The 21,254-nt window shown below is 44.4% G+C and overlaps 1 protein-coding gene across 2 annotated transcripts in view; it reads left to right on the forward strand.

Annotated features, from left to right (window-relative positions):
* Positions 1-21,238, forward strand: part of LOC132453478 (adhesion G protein-coupled receptor E5-like) — a 38,006-nt gene extending 16,768 nt beyond the window's left edge. The window contains exons 1-21 of one of the 2 annotated variants that reach the window (XM_060046347.1): positions 4,857-5,010; positions 5,116-5,317; positions 7,126-7,182; positions 7,560-7,694; positions 10,211-10,339; positions 10,546-10,689; positions 12,921-13,073; positions 13,269-13,400; positions 13,520-13,663; positions 14,545-14,591; positions 14,804-14,914; positions 15,174-15,330; positions 15,512-15,631; positions 15,795-15,994; positions 16,128-16,328; positions 16,602-16,796; positions 19,021-19,238; positions 20,114-20,272; positions 20,458-20,626; positions 20,745-20,819; positions 20,991-21,238. In XM_060046347.1, coding sequence (XP_059902330.1) covers positions 5,287-5,317; positions 7,126-7,182; positions 7,560-7,694; positions 10,211-10,339; positions 10,546-10,689; positions 12,921-13,073; positions 13,269-13,400; positions 13,520-13,663; positions 14,545-14,591; positions 14,804-14,914; positions 15,174-15,330; positions 15,512-15,631; positions 15,795-15,994; positions 16,128-16,328; positions 16,602-16,796; positions 19,021-19,238; positions 20,114-20,272; positions 20,458-20,626; positions 20,745-20,819; positions 20,991-21,032 — 2,619 coding nt within the window. In that variant the 5' untranslated portion in view covers positions 4,857-5,010; positions 5,116-5,286 and the 3' untranslated portion in view covers positions 21,033-21,238. Of the gene's footprint in view, positions 1-4,856; positions 5,011-5,115; positions 5,318-7,125; positions 7,183-7,559; positions 7,695-10,210; positions 10,340-10,545; positions 10,690-12,920; positions 13,074-13,268; positions 13,401-13,519; positions 13,664-14,544; positions 14,592-14,803; positions 14,915-15,173; positions 15,331-15,511; positions 15,632-15,794; positions 15,995-16,127; positions 16,329-16,601; positions 16,797-19,020; positions 19,239-20,113; positions 20,273-20,457; positions 20,627-20,744; positions 20,820-20,990 lie in introns of those variants that run through there. The other variant, XM_060046346.1, reaches the window with a different exon arrangement.
* The last annotated feature ends 16 nt before the right edge of the window (positions 21,239-21,254 follow it).

Below are 21,254 nucleotides of genomic sequence, written 5' to 3' on the forward strand. Positions count from 1 at the left end.
TTAGGTTTTATGTGAGGCCGCTTTGTGAACTACAGCTCTTCGCTGCTCTCGACGCATATGATATACGTCACCACACCCGCCCTTGGAACTCGGCACAGAGATGGCGATCTCTCTGCCCCACTTCACCGCTTTTTCCAAGGGGAGGATAAAAGCATCGAAAGAGGTGAAAACCATTATAAATCGGGGCACGTGCAGAGTTTCAGTTATGCCGATGGGAAGATTGTCGGTCTTCTCCACGCCAGTCGCAGGGAGCGTGACGTCACATACGAGCCGTGTAGTCTTTCTCGTTGTGTTTTCTCTACAGCCTTTATCTGAACAATTGCACAATAAACGGTCGAACTCTTTGCATGAAAAATTATCCTTTAAATCCACAAACAACATATGTGTAATCCAGGGCATATAAAGACCGGGACCGGAAAATAATTATTTTCTCTCCATTGACACCATTCATATTTTTCGATCTCATAGGTCCCATGAGCCCTACCGGAAGAGGCGTGACTTCGCCACTCTCTAGCGGGTGGTTTCGAACTCGAGAGGCCAGAGATCAATAGGTAGACGGCAGAGAGCCACCCCGGGCCTAAGCCTGGGGGCTCGAAGTAGATCACGGTATTTTCCTCTCACACGCGTTAGATACAATTCCCTCCGTTAAGCTTCAGTTACCATACCGAAATATGCCGACTTTATAATAAATGAAGTCAGTTAAAAGCATCCCGGGATTGGGCAACTTTCTTCAAGAATATGCAACATATTGAAATTCCGTTTAGGTATTATCAAAGATACAAGTGCGTAGATTTGTTAAATAAGGTAAACGGTCGAAAATGATGTTGTTATGTCTTAAACAGTTGAAGTTCCGTTTGGACAAAACGTTATTACAGTTTATCGCCTAGTTTAGGTCAACGGAAATGAAGACATTTTAGCAGTCTTATTTTGTAAAACACTTTCAGTCTCGTTTGTATTCGCCAACAACATTGCACTACGCATTTAATTATAGTTATTGTCATATGACCAGCATTGTTTTCCTCACGCGATAAAGGTTTGTCGATGACGACATTGAGTCATAATTTTCGGTGTCAAAAGCAACACTATTTGCAACTACTGGTGGTGGTGGTTATCAGGTACTAAACTCATAAAGCAAAATTCGGCTATATAACTCAAGGTTAACCTGCAGCAACCCCGGCAAGTTCGACCACGTCGGTGGATCATCTAGAAAACACTCTTTGAGTTTGGTGTCACGTTGGTGGCATATCATGGAAAAAATAAAACTCAAGGTTCGCTGCGGCGACCCCGGTGAGTGCGTTGACCAAAGCGCAGCGGTAACAACTCGGGCACTCGTGACTATGACCACGTCGGCGGCACGTTATCTATTACTCATGGTTGACTGCAGTAACCCCGGTGAGTGCGTTGACCACGTCAACGCACAACTGGGGCACAACTCAGGCACTAGTCGTGAGTTCGTTGCACACGTCTGTGCGGTACAACACATAACTCGACGTCCTACATCCGGTCGAATTCAAGGTTCTTCAAGCGCACACGATGCTCTCTAACGTCGGTTAAGACAGGTTTTACACGTTTGCAACCATAGCTGTTTTTGGTGGCCTGTTTCCTTTCTAGTGTTGGTCTAGTCTTGTGTCAAGCTGTCATTTTAGTTTTTATTAGTTTTAGTTACATTCATACTCTTTCCAGTGTTATCGTAATTCCATTTAGATATTATCGAAGTTACAAGTGCGTAGTTTTGTTAAATAAGGTAAATGGTTGAAAATTGATGTTATGTCTGGAACAGTTGAAGTTCCAGTCGAACAAAATAACGTTATAAGTCTTTATCGCCTAGTTTAGGTCAACGAAAATGAAGAGACATTTTAGCAGTCTTATTTTCGTAAAACACTTTAGTCTTGCTTTATTCGCCAACTATAACTATGCATTTAATCACTGCTATTGTCACATGCCCAGCATCCACGTTGCGTCCAGTCTCGTTTTTCTCACGCGATAAAGGTTTGTTGATGACGACTCTTAGTCATAATTTTCATTGCCAAAAGCAACACTATTTGCAACTACCGGCGGTGGTGGTTATCAGGTACTAAATTCATAAAGCAAAATTCGGTTTCATAACTCAGGTTAACCTGCAGCAACCCCGGCGAGTGTGACCACGTCGGTGGATCATCTAGAAAACACTCTTGAGTTCGCTGTCACGTCAGTGGCGTACATAGGAAAATAAAACTCAAGGTTGCAGCGGCAACCCCGGTGAGTGCGTTGACCACGTCGGTGGTAACAACTCGGGCACTCGTGAGTATGACCACGTCGGTGGCACGTTATCTAATACTCATGGTTTGACTGCAGTAACCCCGGTGAGTGCGTTGCTCACGTCGGTGGGAACAACTCAAGCACTCGTGAGTTCGTTGCGCACGTCGGTGCGGTACAACTCAGAACTCTAGTTCGTTGCAGCAACCCCGGTGAGTGCGTTGCCCACGTCGGTGGGAACAACTCAAGCACTCGTGAGTTCGTTGCGCACGTCGGTGCGGTACAACACAGAACTCCACGTTCGCTGCAGCAACCCTGGTAGTGCGTTGACCACGTCGGTGGGCACAACTCGGGCACATGCAAATTTAATGACCATGTCGGTGGCATAATATCAAACACTCAAGTGCAGGGCACTCGGAGTTCATTGAACACGTCGGTGTTCAACACGGAAGTACACAATATTTGCTGCAGCAACACCGGTGAGTGCGTGACCACGTCGGTGGCACATCAAGGGCACTCGTGATTTCGTTGACCACGTCGGTGTTCAACATGGAAGTTCACAATACTTGCTGCAACAACACCGGTGAGTGCGTGACCACGTCGGTGGCACATCAAGGGCACTCGTGAGTTCGTTGACCACGTCGGTGGTTCAACGCGAAAGCACTCAGGTCACGCAGCGACCCCGGAGAGTGAATCGACCACGGCAGTTGGTACAACACGAAAGCACTCGTGGCTCGCTGCGTAACAGCTGCAGAGTGCTCTAAATTTTAATTGATCTCGTTTCATTTCATGTCAACTGCTTTTACGTGATTCATCGATCTCGCTGACGGTTTTAAGCTTATCGTTTTACGGTATGTATGATTGACTCTTAATATGTCGTATATTGGGTATGCCTTTTATCTTCCAGAAGCAGTATAGATCCTTGTCCACTTCTTCTACGCAGGTATGTATGGTCTTATTACCCCCTTTCGCTATTCTATTTTTGGGGTCGGCTCCGCCCCTGCCAGTCCCGGCAGGACATGCCGAGTTATCACCTATTTCCGGCGTAGGCCTACGTCCTCTCTTTTGGGGAAGGCTCCGCCCCTGCTAGTCCTGGCAGGATACGCCGAGTCCGCACGTCACCCTGGATCAGTGACGGGGCTCATGCCAAAGATTTACCATGCAAAATATTCCCATGTCGTTATTTAAATAAATCCTGTTCATACTTATCAGTGATCGAGTCTTTATGGGAGAAATGTTAAGCTTGCTGGTAGTTCTACCAGGAGGACTCAAATCACGCGCGGCTGGCCACCAATCACCAGCTACCAATCACCTGCCTACACCTGCTCTATAAAGAGTAGTCTAACATATGTCTTTGCTGCTCAGGTCTTCGTTCGACGCACCTCCATCCACCCCACCACCACCAGGTCGGCCTCAGTCTACTTGTCCAGGGGAAGGCTCCGCCCCTGCTAGTCCTGGTAGGATACGCCGAGTCCCCACGTCACCCTGGATCAGTGACGGGGCTCATGCCAAAGATTTACCATGCAAAATATTCCCATGTCGTTATTTAAATAAATCCTGTTCATACTTATCAGTGATCGAGTCTTTATGGGAGAAATGCGCTCATGGCTCTTAAAGGGGATGGGAGCTGGCACTCTCATTGGTTTATTGCACGTTACGCCCAAACCATACCTACGGGTAATTAGGCTACTTCAAGTTCAGACCAACCCTTTTTAGATATGCGCCGGGCGCAGGAGTCATTTTTCGCGCCGGTAAACCGCCCACAATGCTACTTGCGCTTGCCGCTTCTCACTTGTGTTTCAGACCGTTAAAATAGGGCCCTATAAGTGTGGCGAGAGTCTGGGAGCCTTGAGGCAACAGTAGTCGGGCTTGCCACATGAGGCGTAGGTTGGAGGTTTTGGATGTGTGGCTCACCAGGACCTCCTCCCTCACTGGTGAGCCCGGGCTTTTGCTGATAACTTCGACAGGAGGTGTCCCATCTGACCACAGTAGAGGCAGAGGTTCCCCACGTGGAGCATAGGCTGCTTACAGAGACGTGTTTTTTTGACGGCCTGCTTATGAGTTGGATAGCTAGCGGATCGTGAGGAAAGATAAGATGAATGTGATAATTTATGTTTCGTCCTAGATTCGCTGATTAATGTTTAATTTAGAGGCAAATTTCAACAGCCTTTTGAGTGCGAAGGAAGGAATTTACCGGCGGCAATCACTTTCCCAATAATAAGGGGTTCATTGCTAAATAACAACAGGTCTTTTGGGAAAAGGGCTTTCACAGCATAAACCTGAATTTCATCACGCCTGCACCTGCCCAGAATATTTCCAGGCCATGTTACGAGTTGAGCGATTGTACTTTCTGTTTGATAGGGTTTTATCTTTAAGAACAGGTAAGAAGTAAGTTTTTGTTGTGACTATTGTGGCAGACGGCAGGGAGGAGTGAGGGGAGTGGTATATCTGGCGACCTGCTGCCTCCACCCCCAAGCCTTACAGGGACTTCCTCCCTTTAACGATGCAAGCCTGAGGATCATCAAGCAGGAGTGCTTGGGGTTAAATGGAAGAGCGGAGGTAGATGACACTTTTCCCACCCTGGTTGTATAAAAACCCGTTGAACAAATTACCTGGACTTTGAACTGCTCTCTGTGTTGTGTGGTTTAATTTTCAACTTGGTGACGCGGAAACCACACACCCAGGAGCCCGCTACAATATATTGTGAAATAGTATAAGTTATGGTGCAGTCTTTCATCCTTTAGATGAAAAAATTTAGTTCACGGCACCATTCAGGTATTCTAATTTAACTTTTTTGATAATGGTCCACGTTCACACTCATTCCTTTTTCTTTCTCCATCGTCTTGCAGTTGCACTTTAACACGATATCTCCCTTTGAAGGAACTTTCTGAAGGAGATCCAATCATTCTATCGACTTGCTCTACGACCGGTTGATTGGAATTTACTGGGTTGTCTGACTACGGATGAAATCAAGACAACAGGCCTATTCTGTTCATTAACAGACGGAATACAATACAACTTCAGTTCCTTCACAACTATTTAGAATTTAAAATGGCGGGGAAAATCCTCCTTCTTATACTGGGTGAGTCTTGTGTGTGTGTGTGTGTGTGTGTGTGTATTAGGGAGAGAGAGAGTGAGAGACACTCATACACACTTGCTCATACACACTTGTGTATGAGTAAGTTATAGGGGGTAGAGGGTATTTCACTACCTGATTTGAAGCGTTCTGCTGAACGTACCTGTTATGGAAATGTCAATCATAGCTATAATATACAATTATATACAAATTATATTTACCTTGTTTATATAATTACTATCGATTAAAATGAATTGTATACATTCTCCCTGTATCTTAAGATACATCCCTCCCTCTCTCTAACTGAGGTTAATATAGTTCACATTCGCATTTGCATTGGAGCCACTAGCCCAATCGACTGACTTCTTTGTTACGTAGATTCCTTTAAATTTCTTGCAGTCTTGCAGACATGTCTACTTATCCCATAGTGCATTGCAGTTAACTTGGCCTCTCCCGCCAATCCTAAACTCTCCACTATGGTCATTCCCACTTACCTTTTGTTACCTGTGTATTACCTATCTGCAATGCAAACGTATCCCGATAAGAATCAAGTGCTTCTAAAACTTTTAAAAGCACTTATAAGAATCTTGTTAACTATTTAATGATTACTTAATAACATTAATAATGGTCTCATGAGTTTCTTATAGTTGTTAAACACCTCATCAAGCATATGCGTCAAACCATCATCCACTTGCATGAACAGAACTTCCGGTTTAAAATTACCTTCAAAATAAAAGCCTTTCAAGGATATATTATATGAGGCACAAAACAGATCAAGCTCGCTCAACAAGTGCAAACTTATTAACCTTCATAAGCATTGTTCCCACTTTAGATCCCATAGCTGCAAAATGCTTAATTAGCAGTTTAATAAAGGATTTATTAACCTTAATAAGCATAAAAAATGCTTAGTAACGGCTTAACAATGATAATAGGTAAGTTAGTAAGACTCAATGAATGGGTATGTAATGCTTTTATTAACAACTAAGAAACTCATAAGACTATTATTAATGTCTTTAAGCAATCAATAAATAGTTTCTTATACATGCTTATAAAGTCGTATAATCTCACAATAAACGTGTTTATTATGTTATTATTAACACTTATTAACACCAATTAATGTTAATAAGCATATAATAAGTGTCTTATTACCTATTAACAAAGGCAAGGACCTTAATATACCTTACCAGCCAGGGATTATGAGAGAGCAATGCTGACCGACACGGCCAGACATTAAAGCTCTCAGCAAAGCACTGTACAAGTCATGGATGTTTTCTCTGGTCATCTGCAAACCCCTGCCCCACCGCTAACAAGACCTCACTGTAGCTCATTGAGTTGTGATCACAGCCAATCTGACTCACAGTTTAAAACGGCGTCTGCTGCCCACTCACTCAGTGTATTGTTGAGCTGCAACGGTATTCTCAGTGAATGTAGCCAGTGGTATGCATGAGAGGGTTTATAGAATACGCTGGGATGGAGAACAAACAGTATTTATAATTTAAGTGGAAATCTGGAAGACATTGAGTAGGAACACAATCTAGTGACAAACGACACAAAAAAGAAAGAACAGAACCATCTCTCTGCAGGTTGTGTGCTTCCTGCAGAGGGATGTGATCAACGGTGAGATGGGGGAAGTGGTGCATGGATGTTTCTAGACTGTAAATAACATCCTTTTCACGTATTGTAAAAGAATGAGACCAACTCAAATGTCAGACTGCTGAAGATTGTTTCTGTGGCCTGGGTCATGGCTGCTTGACTCATTAGAATAGAAGCAGAACGTTTTGGAAATTAACTCTCTCTCCCTCTCTCCTCCACAGAGTTACTGTTCATGCTCAAGGGTTCCTATTCTTTCTGCCGAGTAGTTGATGCCCCCGGTAACTATGTCATCCTCCTCTGTTGTTTTAAATGAGTAGCATAGGTGTGCGACTCCCAGCCAAATGATTCAGGGTTGGCTTAGCCAAGGAAGGAGAGCGGGTTATCTTGTAACCGGATGGTTGCTATTTCGATCCCCGGCTCCTCTGAGAGTGTCGATGTGTCTGAACACGACATCTAACCCTAACAGCTTGCCTTGTGTGGATGACTCCTCCGTCGGTGTGTGACTTTGTGAATGTGTTTATGAATGGTTATAAGTTGCTTTGGAAATAAATGTCTGCTAAATGTAAAATGTGAAAAACGTTAGCAAGATACCTGCCAATTCATGTCATGATTCAGAAAAGTACCTCCAACTTAATGACTCAATATGTGTGCACAGTGACAAAAGAAGAGTGTGAGCAGAACACATTCGGTATATGTGGACACCACGCAAAGTGCTTCACCAGTCCGATGGGTTTCTGCTGCAATTGTCTGCCTGGGTTCAACTGGTTGAACATCGACGACCCGTGTTTGGGTACGTTCCTGGTCCTGTTTGGGTAAATTCTTGTGAGGACAAATTATGACCATCACGAGGACCCAGTGCTTACAAGCCCGATTATCCGGAGGTATGTGTGTGTATAGAGTGGCGTAGTCCCACATTTCAACCCAGTCTCACGGGAATACGTGACACTGTCACGTCATTTAATCTATTCATTCGTGATCTGGGACACGTAATTTCAATTTTTTCGTGCCAAAAAGCACAGATTTCTAACAATATGACAGCTTTTGGCCACCCGTTTCTACTTTCACCTTTGATTCTGAAAAATTTTGACAATTCACAGATATATTTAATGCATCTGTAGGCAAACCGCAACGGAAAAAAGGTAGCTGCTTCATCTCTTTTTAGAATGAGTTTGAAATTTGTGCTTTTTGGCACAAAAAAAATGGAATTACGTGTCCCAGATCACGAATGAATAGATTAAATGACGTGACGTGACAGTGTCACGTATTTCCGTGAGACTGGGTTGCGCATTTCTATTTCCGGTGCATGGGTCCTCAAAATGAAAATGAAAATTATTTTCTGGCCCGTTTGAATTGTGCCATGAATTTCACATGAGTTGTTTGTGGTTCTTAAAGGTACTTTTCATCCAAAGAAAACTACAATTTATCGCAGAGAAGTTCAATAAGGTTAGGTTTTGTGTGAGGCCGCTTTGTGAACTACAGCTCTGCGCTGCTCTCAATGCGAATGATATACGTAACAATCCGTACCTGGAACTCTGGTACAGGCATGACAATCTCTCTGCTCCACTTCACCGCTTTTTTCAGATGGGAGGATAGGATATTCAGACGCCTCACTATTCCGACAGTTCAATGTTCCGCAATATTTCCCATTAGATCGACATGATGCCACTATGCCGCCGGTTCTATGTTACGAAAACGGAGCGCATTGGTCTGAAGTGCCGTTTTGCCGATTAGTCAAAAAGTGCCGTATTAGGCCGACGGTCTATATGCCGAAAATACACAATCCCTGGAGTTCCCCTGGACTCTCTCGCTCTCGCTCTCTCACTCACCCACAGAGACTAAGCACCAAAATACAACCTTCTAGGCCTACATCTCATGTTCACAATGCATATTGGAGAGAAGTTATTTAGGCTAGTAAAAGCACACTGCAAACACAGTGTACAACACATACACACACAGCTACTAAACATAACAATTGGATTTGTTTCATTTTTTTACTCAACATTTGACTTCTTTACGAGGAAAGTATTAATTCCTGTATACCGTGCCCTTCATAAATTCACCTGCAGAGAGAGAGAGAGAGAGAGATACACCTCTTTTTCGGTAAAACGGAACTTCGGACCTTTTGTGTTCCATTTGCGTAACAGAACCGTCGGCATAGTGGCATGTCGATCTAATGGGAAATATTTCGGAACATTGAAATGTCGGAAAAAATGATGCATCGGAATTTGCAGCATGGCACCGCAGAAATTGTCAGAATACCGGTGTAGGTGTCGGATTGACCTGGCTGCCAGATCGACTCGGGTCCTAGATGCACAATAATGACGCACTTCCTGTGAACGCTGTCTTTTAAATGTGCATGCGCATTTAATTCATTCCCACGTTATTCCCAAGTATTAACAATCTCCTTTTGATGATTCTAATCTATGAATAATAATCGAATGTACAAATTATTGTTGCCTATACTTGGGTTATATATAAAAGAAGAATCGGTTAAGTCCATTCACTGAACGGGGCGATCCACTTTATTTCCAGCGCTCCCAACACAGTCAAAACAGCGATCCACACGCAGACACTTCCGCTCTCCTCCTTCAGAATAAGAGTCCCTAACAGGAACTGGGTTACATATGCATTCATCAGTGCTTTTAGACGTGTTTCCAATGGCTTTGTTTGTGCGAAAGAACGGGCTGCGTTCAATGAAATCAAAACCAAAATGGATTGAGCCTTCTTTTTATGTCCATGATTGAGCCCCTTTTATAAACAACCCTTCCGGGTTTTGTCCGTTGGCTTGTTTCGATACGTGAAGTGTCGATACATCATCTGTAAGCGCAGGACCCCGAGTCGATCTGGCAGCCTAGTCAGTCTGGTACCCACACCGGCTAATGCCACGGGCTGATGTGACCTGTCGCATAGGGAAGTTATCACATTTCCGACGATTTTATCCCAGAATGCATTATGTAATGCGAGGTTATGTGAGGCAACGCAACGCATGCTTGTTCGGAAACACGCCTATTATGTTTTCTCTACAGCCTTTAACTGAACAATTGCCCAATAAACGGTCAGACTCTTGACATGAAATATTATCATTTAAATCCACAAACAACATATGTATAATTCGGGGCATAACAAGACTGGGACGAGAAAATAATTACTTTCTCTCCATTGAAACCCATTCATATTTTACGATCCCATAGGTCCCATGGGCTCTACCGGAAGGGGGGTGACTTAGCCATTCTATACTGCCGTCTTGTGTCGGCCAATAACATTCCTCTATGTCCTTGTGTGTGGTCCCTCCCCATGGTGTGAAAGACACCAATGAGTGCTCCAGGGACAACATCTGCGGTTCCAATGCCTACTGCAACAACACCATCGGAAGCTACACCTGTACCTGTCGCTCAGGGTATACGAAGCAGAGTGCTACAAGTCGCACCTGCATTGGTGAGACATTTGTTTGTGTGGAAGTTGTTTCTGTTTTTTCTGTCACAACTGTAAAAAGGTTTCTCACCTTTTCTCTGTAAGGTGACCTTGGGTGTCTTGAAAGGTGCCCCTAAATTAAATGTATTATTATTATTATTATTATTATTATTATATCCAGTATAATGAGTCTTCCTCCACTGTGTTTCAACCTCTTAACTTCCCACCAGACATTGACGAATGTGAGGATGGTGCAAAGCCAAATGAAGGCGTTTGTGGCATTAACGGCACATGTAGAAATACCAACGGGAGCTTCTGGTGTGAGTGTCCAACCGGCTTCACTAACTATGACAACGAAAGGACTCCATGTTCGGGTAATGCACCTACACCATTTTGTGAAAAGTAGCAGTATGAACATTTATCAATAGCAGCCTCTTCTGTCTTGAGTTGTAGTTCTAGCTATCAATTGCAACAGCTATTGTTGCCTGAGATCTTCCCACAGTGGTAGGGAGAAAGTGGACCAACCTAAAGTGATTTATAGCGGAAAATTTCCTGGATTGAGTCGTTTTGTTCTTGAGGAATTTTCTAGTTCAGAAATATTTCACGGAGTAAATAGCTGCAGTAGAAAACGTTGCAATTGCCTAAATTGACTTGGGGCTTAAGTTGGGGCTGAGAGCTTTGCTGGTATCTGGTCTCGTGTAACAACATTTAAGGCCAAAGTATACTTTCCCTACTGCCTAATCCGTAATCCGACTCCGTAACTACGTAGACCCCTCGAGCATTCAAAGTTCTCCGTCGGCATGTCGGATACGTAATGCAATTCGCCACCCGATCGATCTTATATGTTGACTCCAAACCATGTAAATAGTGTTGTAATCTTATTTGGAGTTTTATTGGTCCAATATGTGCAAAGTAAACAATGTACAAAGTAAATAAGGTGCAAAGTCAAACTGGGAAAAGAGATTCCGGAAATTATTTTGTTAGATGACCAATCAAAGCCCTCGCCGTCTCCGTTGCGTAGACGGATAGTTAAAAAATATTGGATGCGCACGTAAGTTACGGTGAGGGTCTCGGACAGGCTCTCCGGCTACGGAGAGGGCTCTTTGTGTCTACGTACAGCACTTTACAGAGGACTGTAAACCGGCCTTTAGTGTCGCTATAGACATAGTTGTAATAATGTGTGCATAATACACTGTTCAATCTTGGGGGAGATAACAATCCTGCATCTATTGAGAAGGGGGCAAAAACAAAGGCAGTGTTGAAGGCTCCGTTCATATCCGTATGTGTGATGGCCCTCTGGCTATCTGTGTGGAACTTCTCCTTTAGGATGGTTCCGGGTGGGTGGAGCTACACAATAAGCCCAATCAGTGTGTGGCAGATATAAGGCCCACCAGTCTGCCCATGGCTCTCTCCCTCTCCAGACATTAGTTGACTTTTGTTAAACCATTATTTTTGGTTACCTTTTTGTTTATCGATTACTTTTGCATTTAAACCTTGGTGTGTCTCCCTATTTGTTATGGCCAAGAGCCGGGCTGTGAAAGTATGCGTATCTAACGTAGAGCATAAATGAGCCTTCATCATGAACGTGCGTGCACTGCTCTAACGACGTTCGAATGGGAGTAAGTCACACATGTGCAAGTCTCAAGCAAGTCTTGAATCTTAACCTTCGAGTCTCAAGCAAGTCCTGAGTAATTTTTGAGAGAGTCAAGTCAAGTCATAGCTTAGGTCAAGCAAAGTCACAAGTCAAGTCATAAAAATATAATAAGCTGGAAGACAACCGTCTTAAAGTGCTCAACTGTTATTTGCAACAAATACTTCAATATGTCGCAAAATAAACAAGTATGACTTCTATGTCCAATAATCCTTCAAAGAGGCCTCACTCTTTCATGTGAGGCCTTTCATGGGCCACGAATGAAGCTTCACTACACAGAGGCTACAGCCCAGTCAAATGTAGCAAGCTAAGTTACACAAACACCGCAAAAGTAGTTCACTACATGGGAAGCTACTTTAAGTTCCGCCAACTTAACATGGCAATCAACATGAGAAACTACCTGTCTAAATGACCAAATTCAAAAGTGTTTTTGTCAGTTTGTATGTTCTTCTTTCCTGAATCACTGAATGGCAGCTATTCAGGAATATACATAAGACAGTTTTTTGAATGTTTGAAGTGAATGTTTGAGGAGGTGTTTGTTCTGTCTCTTAGTCCCAGAACTTCCATCTTCTCACTGGTATTCACTGGATTACACAAAAATTTGACCACACACTCAAGCTCTTGAATCTTGCGGTTTACCTCACTCTCACATGATCACAGGCATGTGTTTAGGTTGGTATCATGTCCCGGATTTTCTGCTTTTAGCCACATGTGTCTACCCCTAACCCTAACAACTCGCCTTGTGTGAATGACTCCTCCATCGGTGTGTGACTGTGTGCATGAATGGTTGTAAGTTGCTTTGGAAATAAATGTCTGCTAAATGTAAAGTGTATTGTAAATTCTCCGGGTCTGATCCCCAATATCCCTGAAGGCATCCATTAGAAAGATACCTGCCCATTGATGTCATGATTTTGAAAAGTTTCTCCAACCTAATGACTCAATATGTGTGCACAGTGACAGAAGAAGACGAGTGTGAACAGAATGTCGGTATATGTGGAAACCACGCCATGTGCATCAACACTCCGGGGAGTTTCTGCTGCAAGTGTATGCCTGGGTACAAGGAGTTGAACAATAGGCCCGACTTCACCTACGACGGACAGTGTTTGGGTACGTTCCTGTTCACTTTGTTGCAGGATGTGTTTTGTCTTATGAGGACAAATAATGACCAATTTGAGGACCCTGTGCTTACAAGCCAGAGTCTCTGGAGGTCTGCCTATGTGTGTTTGCATATACTGCCATCTTGTGTGGGCCAATAACATTCCTACATGTCCTTGTGTGTGGTCCCTCCCCATGGTGTGACAGACATCAACGAGTGCTGGGAAATTGGGAACATCTGTGGTCCCAATGCCTACTGCAACAACACTATTGGAAAATTCACCTGTACCTGTCTCTCAGGATATGCTAAGCAGGATGCTACGAGTCCCTCGTGCATTGGTGAGACATTTGTTTGTGTGTATGTTGTTTCTTTTTTTTTCTGTCAAATGTAGCTGTTTCTCAACCATATCCAGTAAAATGATTCTTTCTCCACTGTGTTTCAACCCCCTTCCTACCAGACATTGACGAATGTGTGGATGGTGCAAAGCCAAATGAAGGCGTTTGTGGCATTAACGGAACTTGTATAAATTCCATCGGGGGCTTCTGGTGTGAGTGTCCAACCGGCTTCACTAACTATGGCAATGAAAGGACTCCATGTTCGGGTAATGGTCTAAAACCATTTTGTACAGAGTAGCAGCATGAACATAATATCATTAGCAGCCTCTTCTGTCTTGAGTTGTAATTCTAGCAATCAATTGCAACATATATTGTTGCCTGTGGCAGTAGAAAGTGGGCCAGACTAAAGCTATAATTTCTGTATTGTTATTTTTGAGGAATTTTCTAGTTCAGAATGATATTCATGGAGTAAAAAGCTGCAGTAGAAAACGTTGTAATACCTACATTGACAACATGAATGTATGTGTCCTGTAAATGTCCTGTATGTGTGAATATACTTGGCCATTAAAAGAATTCTGATTCTGATTCTGATGAAAAAGTTAGGGCTGAGGGCTTTGCTGATATGTCTCGTGCAACATCATTTAGTGTCGTTATAGACATAGTTGTAATGATGTGTGCATAATACACTGTTCATGGAGTGTGTGTTTTGACCAATAGCTCAGATGGATATCAGATCAAGACTGCACACTAGTTTCGAAGTGTTTGAAGTGAATGTTTGAGGAGGTGTTTCTTCGGTCTCTTAGTCCCAGAACTTCCATCTGTACACTGATATCTCCCTGGTTATTCGTTCTTCTCAACAAAGAACCTGGCTTGATGAAATGGACACACACACACACACACACACACACACACACACACACGCACACGCACATAGCTCTTGAATCTGTTTAATCTTCGGTTTAGACTCTATTGAGTTATTTCCTTTTGCAGTTTCATAACAAAACTCGGTTGAAACAGGGTTGTCAGGGCGGTCATTTATTTTTTAAATAAATTCATGACCTCACTCTCACATGATCACAGGCATGTGTTGAGGTGGGTATCATGTCCCGGATGTTCTGCTCTTAAACATGTTTGTTTACTGTTCTAGAGCTAAAGTGTGACCAGTTCGAGGACCCCGTTGCAGTGTCATCACAGGTGATTATAACGCGCTTGCTTTATGAGGGTGCTCATAATGCATTCATGTATGCTAACTGAAGTGGTATGGGTGCATTTCCAGTGTTGTCTTTGCCACAACCCAGTGCTGCATCACTATGTCATTACTCTGTTGGCATAGTATTTTTTAGAAGTATCTTTAAAGCGGGTATTTTTAAAGCCTGCTCTCTCTGGGCATCTCTCTTTCTCCCCAGCCTTATGGAGGTCTGGCAGAAATCTTGGCCCAAATGAAGCGTAGCTGTTTAGCGCTGGCCCGACCGGACCAGTATGGGAACAAGACCACTGGACCCACGGTGCTCCTCAATGTAAGAACTACAGAGAGGCAGTGCATGGGCACACACACACACACACACACACACACACACACACACACACACACACACACACACACACACACACACACACACACACACACACACACACACACACACACACACACACACACACACACACACACACACACACACACACACACACACACACACACACACACACACACACACACACAGAGCGGTGCTGCTCTCCTGAATCCCGTGTCTCCTCTGTCCTGCTGCGACATGGCAGAGCCTCTTCGACCTGACAGCGGACGTCCTGTCCAGCAACCATACGGGCGACAGTGTGGTGGCCGTGAGCAGCCTGCTCAGCACAGTGGAGGACTCCATCAAACTCATCGGCCCCCAACTCACTGAGAACCAAACCAGCAAGAACACAAGCCAGACAGGTGACTGCACGGCACGCACACACAGACACCACAATGATGTACTCTTCATCATTGATCATTGACCCCTAATCCTCTTCCCCTTCAATGAGAGTCGCTTCACGATAAACTCAATCAATGTGATGTGCAGAGCCATGCCACTGCGTATGTCCTTTAGCCACGAGTCCTATTTGTTTGTTTGTAGAGACGAAGATCACGGTGTGGAAGAAGACGACTCCCCCGAGCGGGCCGGTGCACCTGACCAACACCAACGCCAGCCTGGAGGCGGACTGGAGCACGGCAATCGGGAGCGGAACCTACCCTGGTAGACAAAAACGACTCAGCTAACACTCTGTTCTCTGTTCTCTCCTCCCCTCTTCCCCTCCTCTCCCTTCCTCTCTCCTCTGTTCAGTCTCTCATCTCACCCACAAGCCTCCACTCCTGCTGTGACTTGAGTTCATATCTCTTCACCCTGCATCCACATGCAGGTTTCGCGCTCGCTGCTCTGGTGAGTTATAAGAACCTGGAGACCATGCTGAACCAGTCCTTTGAGCAGATAACCTTACCCGAAAAGAACGACAGGAAGCCCAGCTACCAGCTCTTCTCCAAGGTGGTGTCGGCGTTGGTCTCCAACCCTGACACACAGCACCTAGACAAGCCTGTCATTCTCACCCTACGACACCTGAAGGTAGGCACCAACCAAGACATCTCCTCAAATGCATGTATTTATTTAAAAGCCAGTTTTTAAAAGATCAGAGGCAAAGAAGTGTGTGTGTGTGTGTGTGTGTGTGTGTGTGTGTGTGTGTGTGTGCCATCCTCAGGAGCTGAAGGAGTCCGCTGAGGTGAGCTACACCTGTGCCTACTGGAAGGCTGCGGGAGGCGGGCTGCAGGGGAAGGAGGAGGAGGGCGGGGCCTGGTCCACCCGCGGCTGCACCCAGGTCTCCTCCAACGCCTCCCACACCGTCTGCAGCTGCACCCATCTCAGCAGCTTCGCCGTTCTCATGGCCCTCTACCCCGTCAACGTGAGGAACCCGGGACCGACCAATCACAATCTCACAAACACACTCACGCAATCTAATCTATCATACTCTTGTCTAGTTTATTTTATAGTATCTAGTCTAATATAATTTAGTCTAGTATATGGTCTAGCCTAGACTTGTCTAATCTAATCCAAACCAATCTAGGGTTATCTAATCTGAGCTAACCCGATTGGATCCAATCTGATGCAATCTCATTTTATTGGATCTAGACTAATCTAATCTGGTCTAATGGGCTCTGATCTCTTCCCCTCTCAGCACACCTTTGGCCTCATGCTGCTGACCAAGCTGTGCCTGGTCGTCTCCCTGCTATGTCTGTTCCTGTGCATCCTCACCTTCATGTTCTGCCGCTCCATCAAGGGCACCCGCAACACCATCAACCTCCACCTCTGCATCTGCCTCTTCCTGGCCGACCTCGTCTTCCTCGCAGGCATCTCCGAGACCCAACCCCAGGTGTGCACCTTTAATGGGAAAATGAAATAACAGACAGATCGTCATTCACAATGACGGATTACCGCATGGGGGCACATGTCCAGGGCCCAGGCCAATGGGGGTGGCCTTGATATATATATATGTATATATATATATATATATATATATATATATACAGTATATATACTTTTTTTTTATTCACATTTTTTTTTAAATGGCCAAAACTTTGGTCATAAAAGGATTTGAATGTTTTTGATTTTCAAAAACATTTAAATCACATTACAAAAACTAAATAACGTGACGTGACGTCAATGTCGTAATGCTTGGTCAACGGTCAATTTCACAGTGAAAATGGAGAAACGTGTGCTAAGCGGGTTGTCAAAGCTCAAACGAAAGAAAGAAAAAGACACCAAAGACTGCCCTGGTACAACAAATACCGTCCACGAGAACAAGGTGACGGTAATGCAGCTGTGCGATGCATTATAATGTGTGTGATTGCGGATTGCATGAGTTATAATCTGCGACCAAATTCGGTGTGCTAGTGCGAGTATTTGTGTGTTGGTAGGGGTCCATGGCTGGTTTGTGTCCAGGGCCCTTGGTCATGTTAATCCGTCCTTGGTCATTCACTGTCCTCCACCAGGAAGTTCCTTTTGAGGTCATAGGCCTGCATGTTTCAACCCAGTACACATACAGGACATAAACACCCACACTAAGAGACTGAGTACATACTGTAGGGCCCAAAATGTATTTATTTAGTCTGTTTTGTTTATTGGTTTATTTTGATAGGTTGCTCAGTCTGTTTTTGGTTCATGTCACTTCCGTTTGATTGACACATGGGTGGGGTTTAATCTACCTGGGCACTGGGATGGAGGGAGTTATGGACGAAGGGGCTTAATGGCGCCCCTGATATATTCTGTTTACTGTCGTCGTCGTCGTCTTCGTTGTTAACATCTTCGTGCATTATATTTTATTTATATGATTTAATGACCATCAAGTTTCCAGTCATCAGTTTTTAGTCCGTCTTTTCAGTAAACTGCAATGGCCTCCTTACAGGTCTCCCAAAAAAACTCAAAGGAAACTACAGCTTGTTCAGAATGCTGCTGCTAGAGTTCTAACAAAGACCAACAAATATCAACACCAATTCTAAAATCGGTACATTGGCTTCTTGTAGGTCAGATAATTGATTTTAAAGTCATGTTGCTAACTTATAAATCCCTACATGGTTAAGGGCCAAAATATTTAACTGATATGCTTCCACTACATAAGCCTTATAGACCACCACGATCTTCTGAGACCAATCTGTTAATTATCCCCAGAGTAAACACGAAATATAGGAAAGTAGGACTTAGTTACTATGCAAGAAATGGCTGGAATAAACTCCCAGAGGATTTAAAACTTGCCCCAACTCTGATCACTTTTAATACAAGTCTGTAGACTTGAATGCTTGCTTTAGCTTTCTGCTAAATCTTAAATACATTGCACTTTCTAAGAAGCTTTTTTAACTTTGCCTTTATTTTCTTTTTTATTACTAAAATGCTTTTTCAACTTTGCCTTTATTTTCTATTTTTACCAGAGAGATACATGATCTGATATCAGAGAGACTGTTGAAAGGATATGGGTTTGAGTCCCGAGTTCTGTCTGAGTTAAAGTCCTAGAATCCGGGTTGGAGCCCCAGAATATGGGTTGGAGTCCCAGAGAAAGGACCAAGTTCCTTTAGGTCGGGTTGGAGTCCCAGAAAAAAGAACCAAGTTCCTTTAGGTCGGGTTGGAGTCCCAGAGAAAGGACCAAGTTCCTTTAGGTCGGGTTGGAGTCCCAGAGAAAGGACCAAGTTCCTTTAGGTCGGGTGGAGTCCCGACGTGGGTACCAGAGAGACTGTTGATCTGATCTTATATATTGCGCTTTTTTATATTGCACATTGCACTTTATAAAATGCTTTTTTAACTTTGCCTTTATTTATCTGTTTTACTTTTTTTCTTTTACGTATTTTATTGTATGACAATGTTTCTATGTGAAGCACTTTGATTCTGCCTCGTGCATGAAAAGTGCTATATAAATAAAGTTGCCTTGCCTCGCCTTGCTTAAAGTATACTTTCAACCGATACTCACCTCTAGACTTGGATTTGTTTTGAACGACGCGTAACTGCATGGAGCCCACGTAAGCCTCGTAGTGGCCTTTATTGGAAAGCTGTCACTGCAGCTACTGTATAGGTTTAGTCTCTCCTCTGACCCGTTGCTTTCACCCCAGGGTGGATGTCGGTTGGTAGCAGGCCTGCTGCACCTCTTCTTCCTGGGGGCGTTCAGCTGGATGCTGCTGGAGGGCGTGCACCTGTACCGCATGTTGGTGCTGGTGTTCAACACCACCATCCGACCGCGCTACCTATACACCGTGGGCTACGGGACGCCCCTCGTCATCGTCATCATCTCGGCCATCAGCAGACCCACGGGATACGGCACTGACCAATAGTACGTAAGGGCGGCTGTGGTTGTGTGTGTGGTGTGTGTGTGTGTGTGTGTGTGTTGGTGATTGTCCATGTGTGTGTGTGTGTGTCTGTGTGCTTGTTTATCTGTGTGTGTTTGTATGTATGTACCTGCATGTGGGCGTGTGTGTATGTGTGTGTGTGTATGTGTTGGGTGGTCAGTGGGTGTGTTTATCTGTGTATGTGTTTGTGTGTGCGTGTGGGTGTGGGTGTGTGTATGGGTTTATCTGTTTATGTGTGTGTGTGTGTGTGTGTGTTTATCTTTGTGTGCGTGTATTTGTCTGTGTGTCGCCCCTCTACACCCCAACTGGCCTTGCGGAGGCAGTGCAATGGTCTTTGGGTGGTGCACGGGCACAGTCAAGTTAATTGTGCACACCTACGAAGGTGTGCTTTAAAGCCATGCCTTCAGCCTCAGAAGGGGGCTTACTTTCTCGTGACAACATGTGCTACTGTCAACACTTCTAACTTGTGCAATTATTTATGAAAGTAAAACACTTTATTTTGGGATTTAAACTCTGTGGTCTGTCTCCATCCTTTGTTGCGGCTTCCGAGCCAGTCGTAACAGTCTGTATATGTGTGTATGTTCATGTTTGTTTGTGTGTGTGTGTGTTTGTGGGTGTGTGCGTGTCTGTGTGTACCACTGACAGTATGTGACCATCTAAGCAAGACAAATAAGGGGAGCTACGTGCTTTCCGTCTAAGTGAGTGTTCCCATGCACTCTTGCGTATCTTTGTAAACATACCTGTGTATGTGCGTGTGTGTGTGATATCCTGCTCTTTAGGCAAGTCCATGACTTTATGGAATGTGTGTGTGTGTGTGTGTGTGTGTGTGTGTGTGTGTGTGTGTGTGTCCCTCCCATAGCTGCTGGCTGACGACAGAGCAGGGCCTCATCTGGAGCTTCTTCGGGCCGGTGTGTGTCGTCATTGGCCTCAACGTGGTCTTCTTCAGCATCACCATGTGGAAGCTGGCCCAGAAGTTCTCCAGCCTCAAAGTTGACCTCACCCACCTGCACAAAATACGGTCAGCCACCACATGAATTCATTTATCTAATTGTGTGTGCGTGTGTGTGTGTGTGTGTGTATGTGCAAGAATACAGCTCTTTTTTTGGGGTCTTTCTAGTCTGTTTTATTACTGGTTTGATCGTCTATCTTATCTCTCACTCCTACCCCTTAATATGTCTTTGTTTGGTCTCTGTCTCTCTACAGAGCTTTTACAGTCGGGGCTATAGCTCAGCTGTGTGTGCTGGGCCTGATGTGGCTCTCTGGGGTGTTCCTGTTTAAGGAGGGGGACTTGGTGGCCGCGTACATATTCACCATCCTTAACGGCCTACAGGGGGCGCTGATCTTCCTCCTGAACTGTCTGCTGTCAAAGCAGGTAGGACAAGGTGTTTGTGTGTGTGCGTGTGTTTGGGGGGGGGGGGGGGGGGTGTATTGCTTTTTGATATTTCTTGTGTCAATGGCATCTGTTGATGGTGTTCTGCTTCCCCCTACAGGTGAGAGAAGAGTATGCCAAATTATTGTCCTGTGTCCGTCAACAAACCAGTAAAGTCCGATACAGTCGGCCGCAGGTCAGAATGAGTTCACTACTGAGTCCATGGGCTGTTCGATATCCCTGTAAACGCTTCTTCGATCACCCTCTCTTTACTAGACTGTGTCTCTCAGGACTGGATGGAGAAAGATACAATTTGAGTGTTTCTAAAAATAATTTAACCCTTTCTCTGTGTTATACACCCCCCTAGGCGTCCCGGAGCGGTCCACACACAAACGAATCAAACATATGAAGAACCCTCATACACACGGCTCCTCCCCCTGCTCTGTCTGGGGTTGGATTTTTTTTACTTTTACAACCAAAAACATTTATTTGAATGTATGCAATCTCCATTCCATTTTTCTTCTGGCGGCTGTTAGTCCTAGGCCTATCATGTGAATATGTGTTTGCTTTACTTTGCTATTGAGTGAAATAAAGAATATTTTCATCTTTTGCACACATTGACTTCCATGGA

Source organism: Gadus macrocephalus, chromosome 3, assembly GCF_031168955.1.
Source record: "Gadus macrocephalus chromosome 3, ASM3116895v1".
Classification (NCBI taxonomy): domain Eukaryota; kingdom Metazoa; phylum Chordata; class Actinopteri; order Gadiformes; family Gadidae; genus Gadus; species Gadus macrocephalus.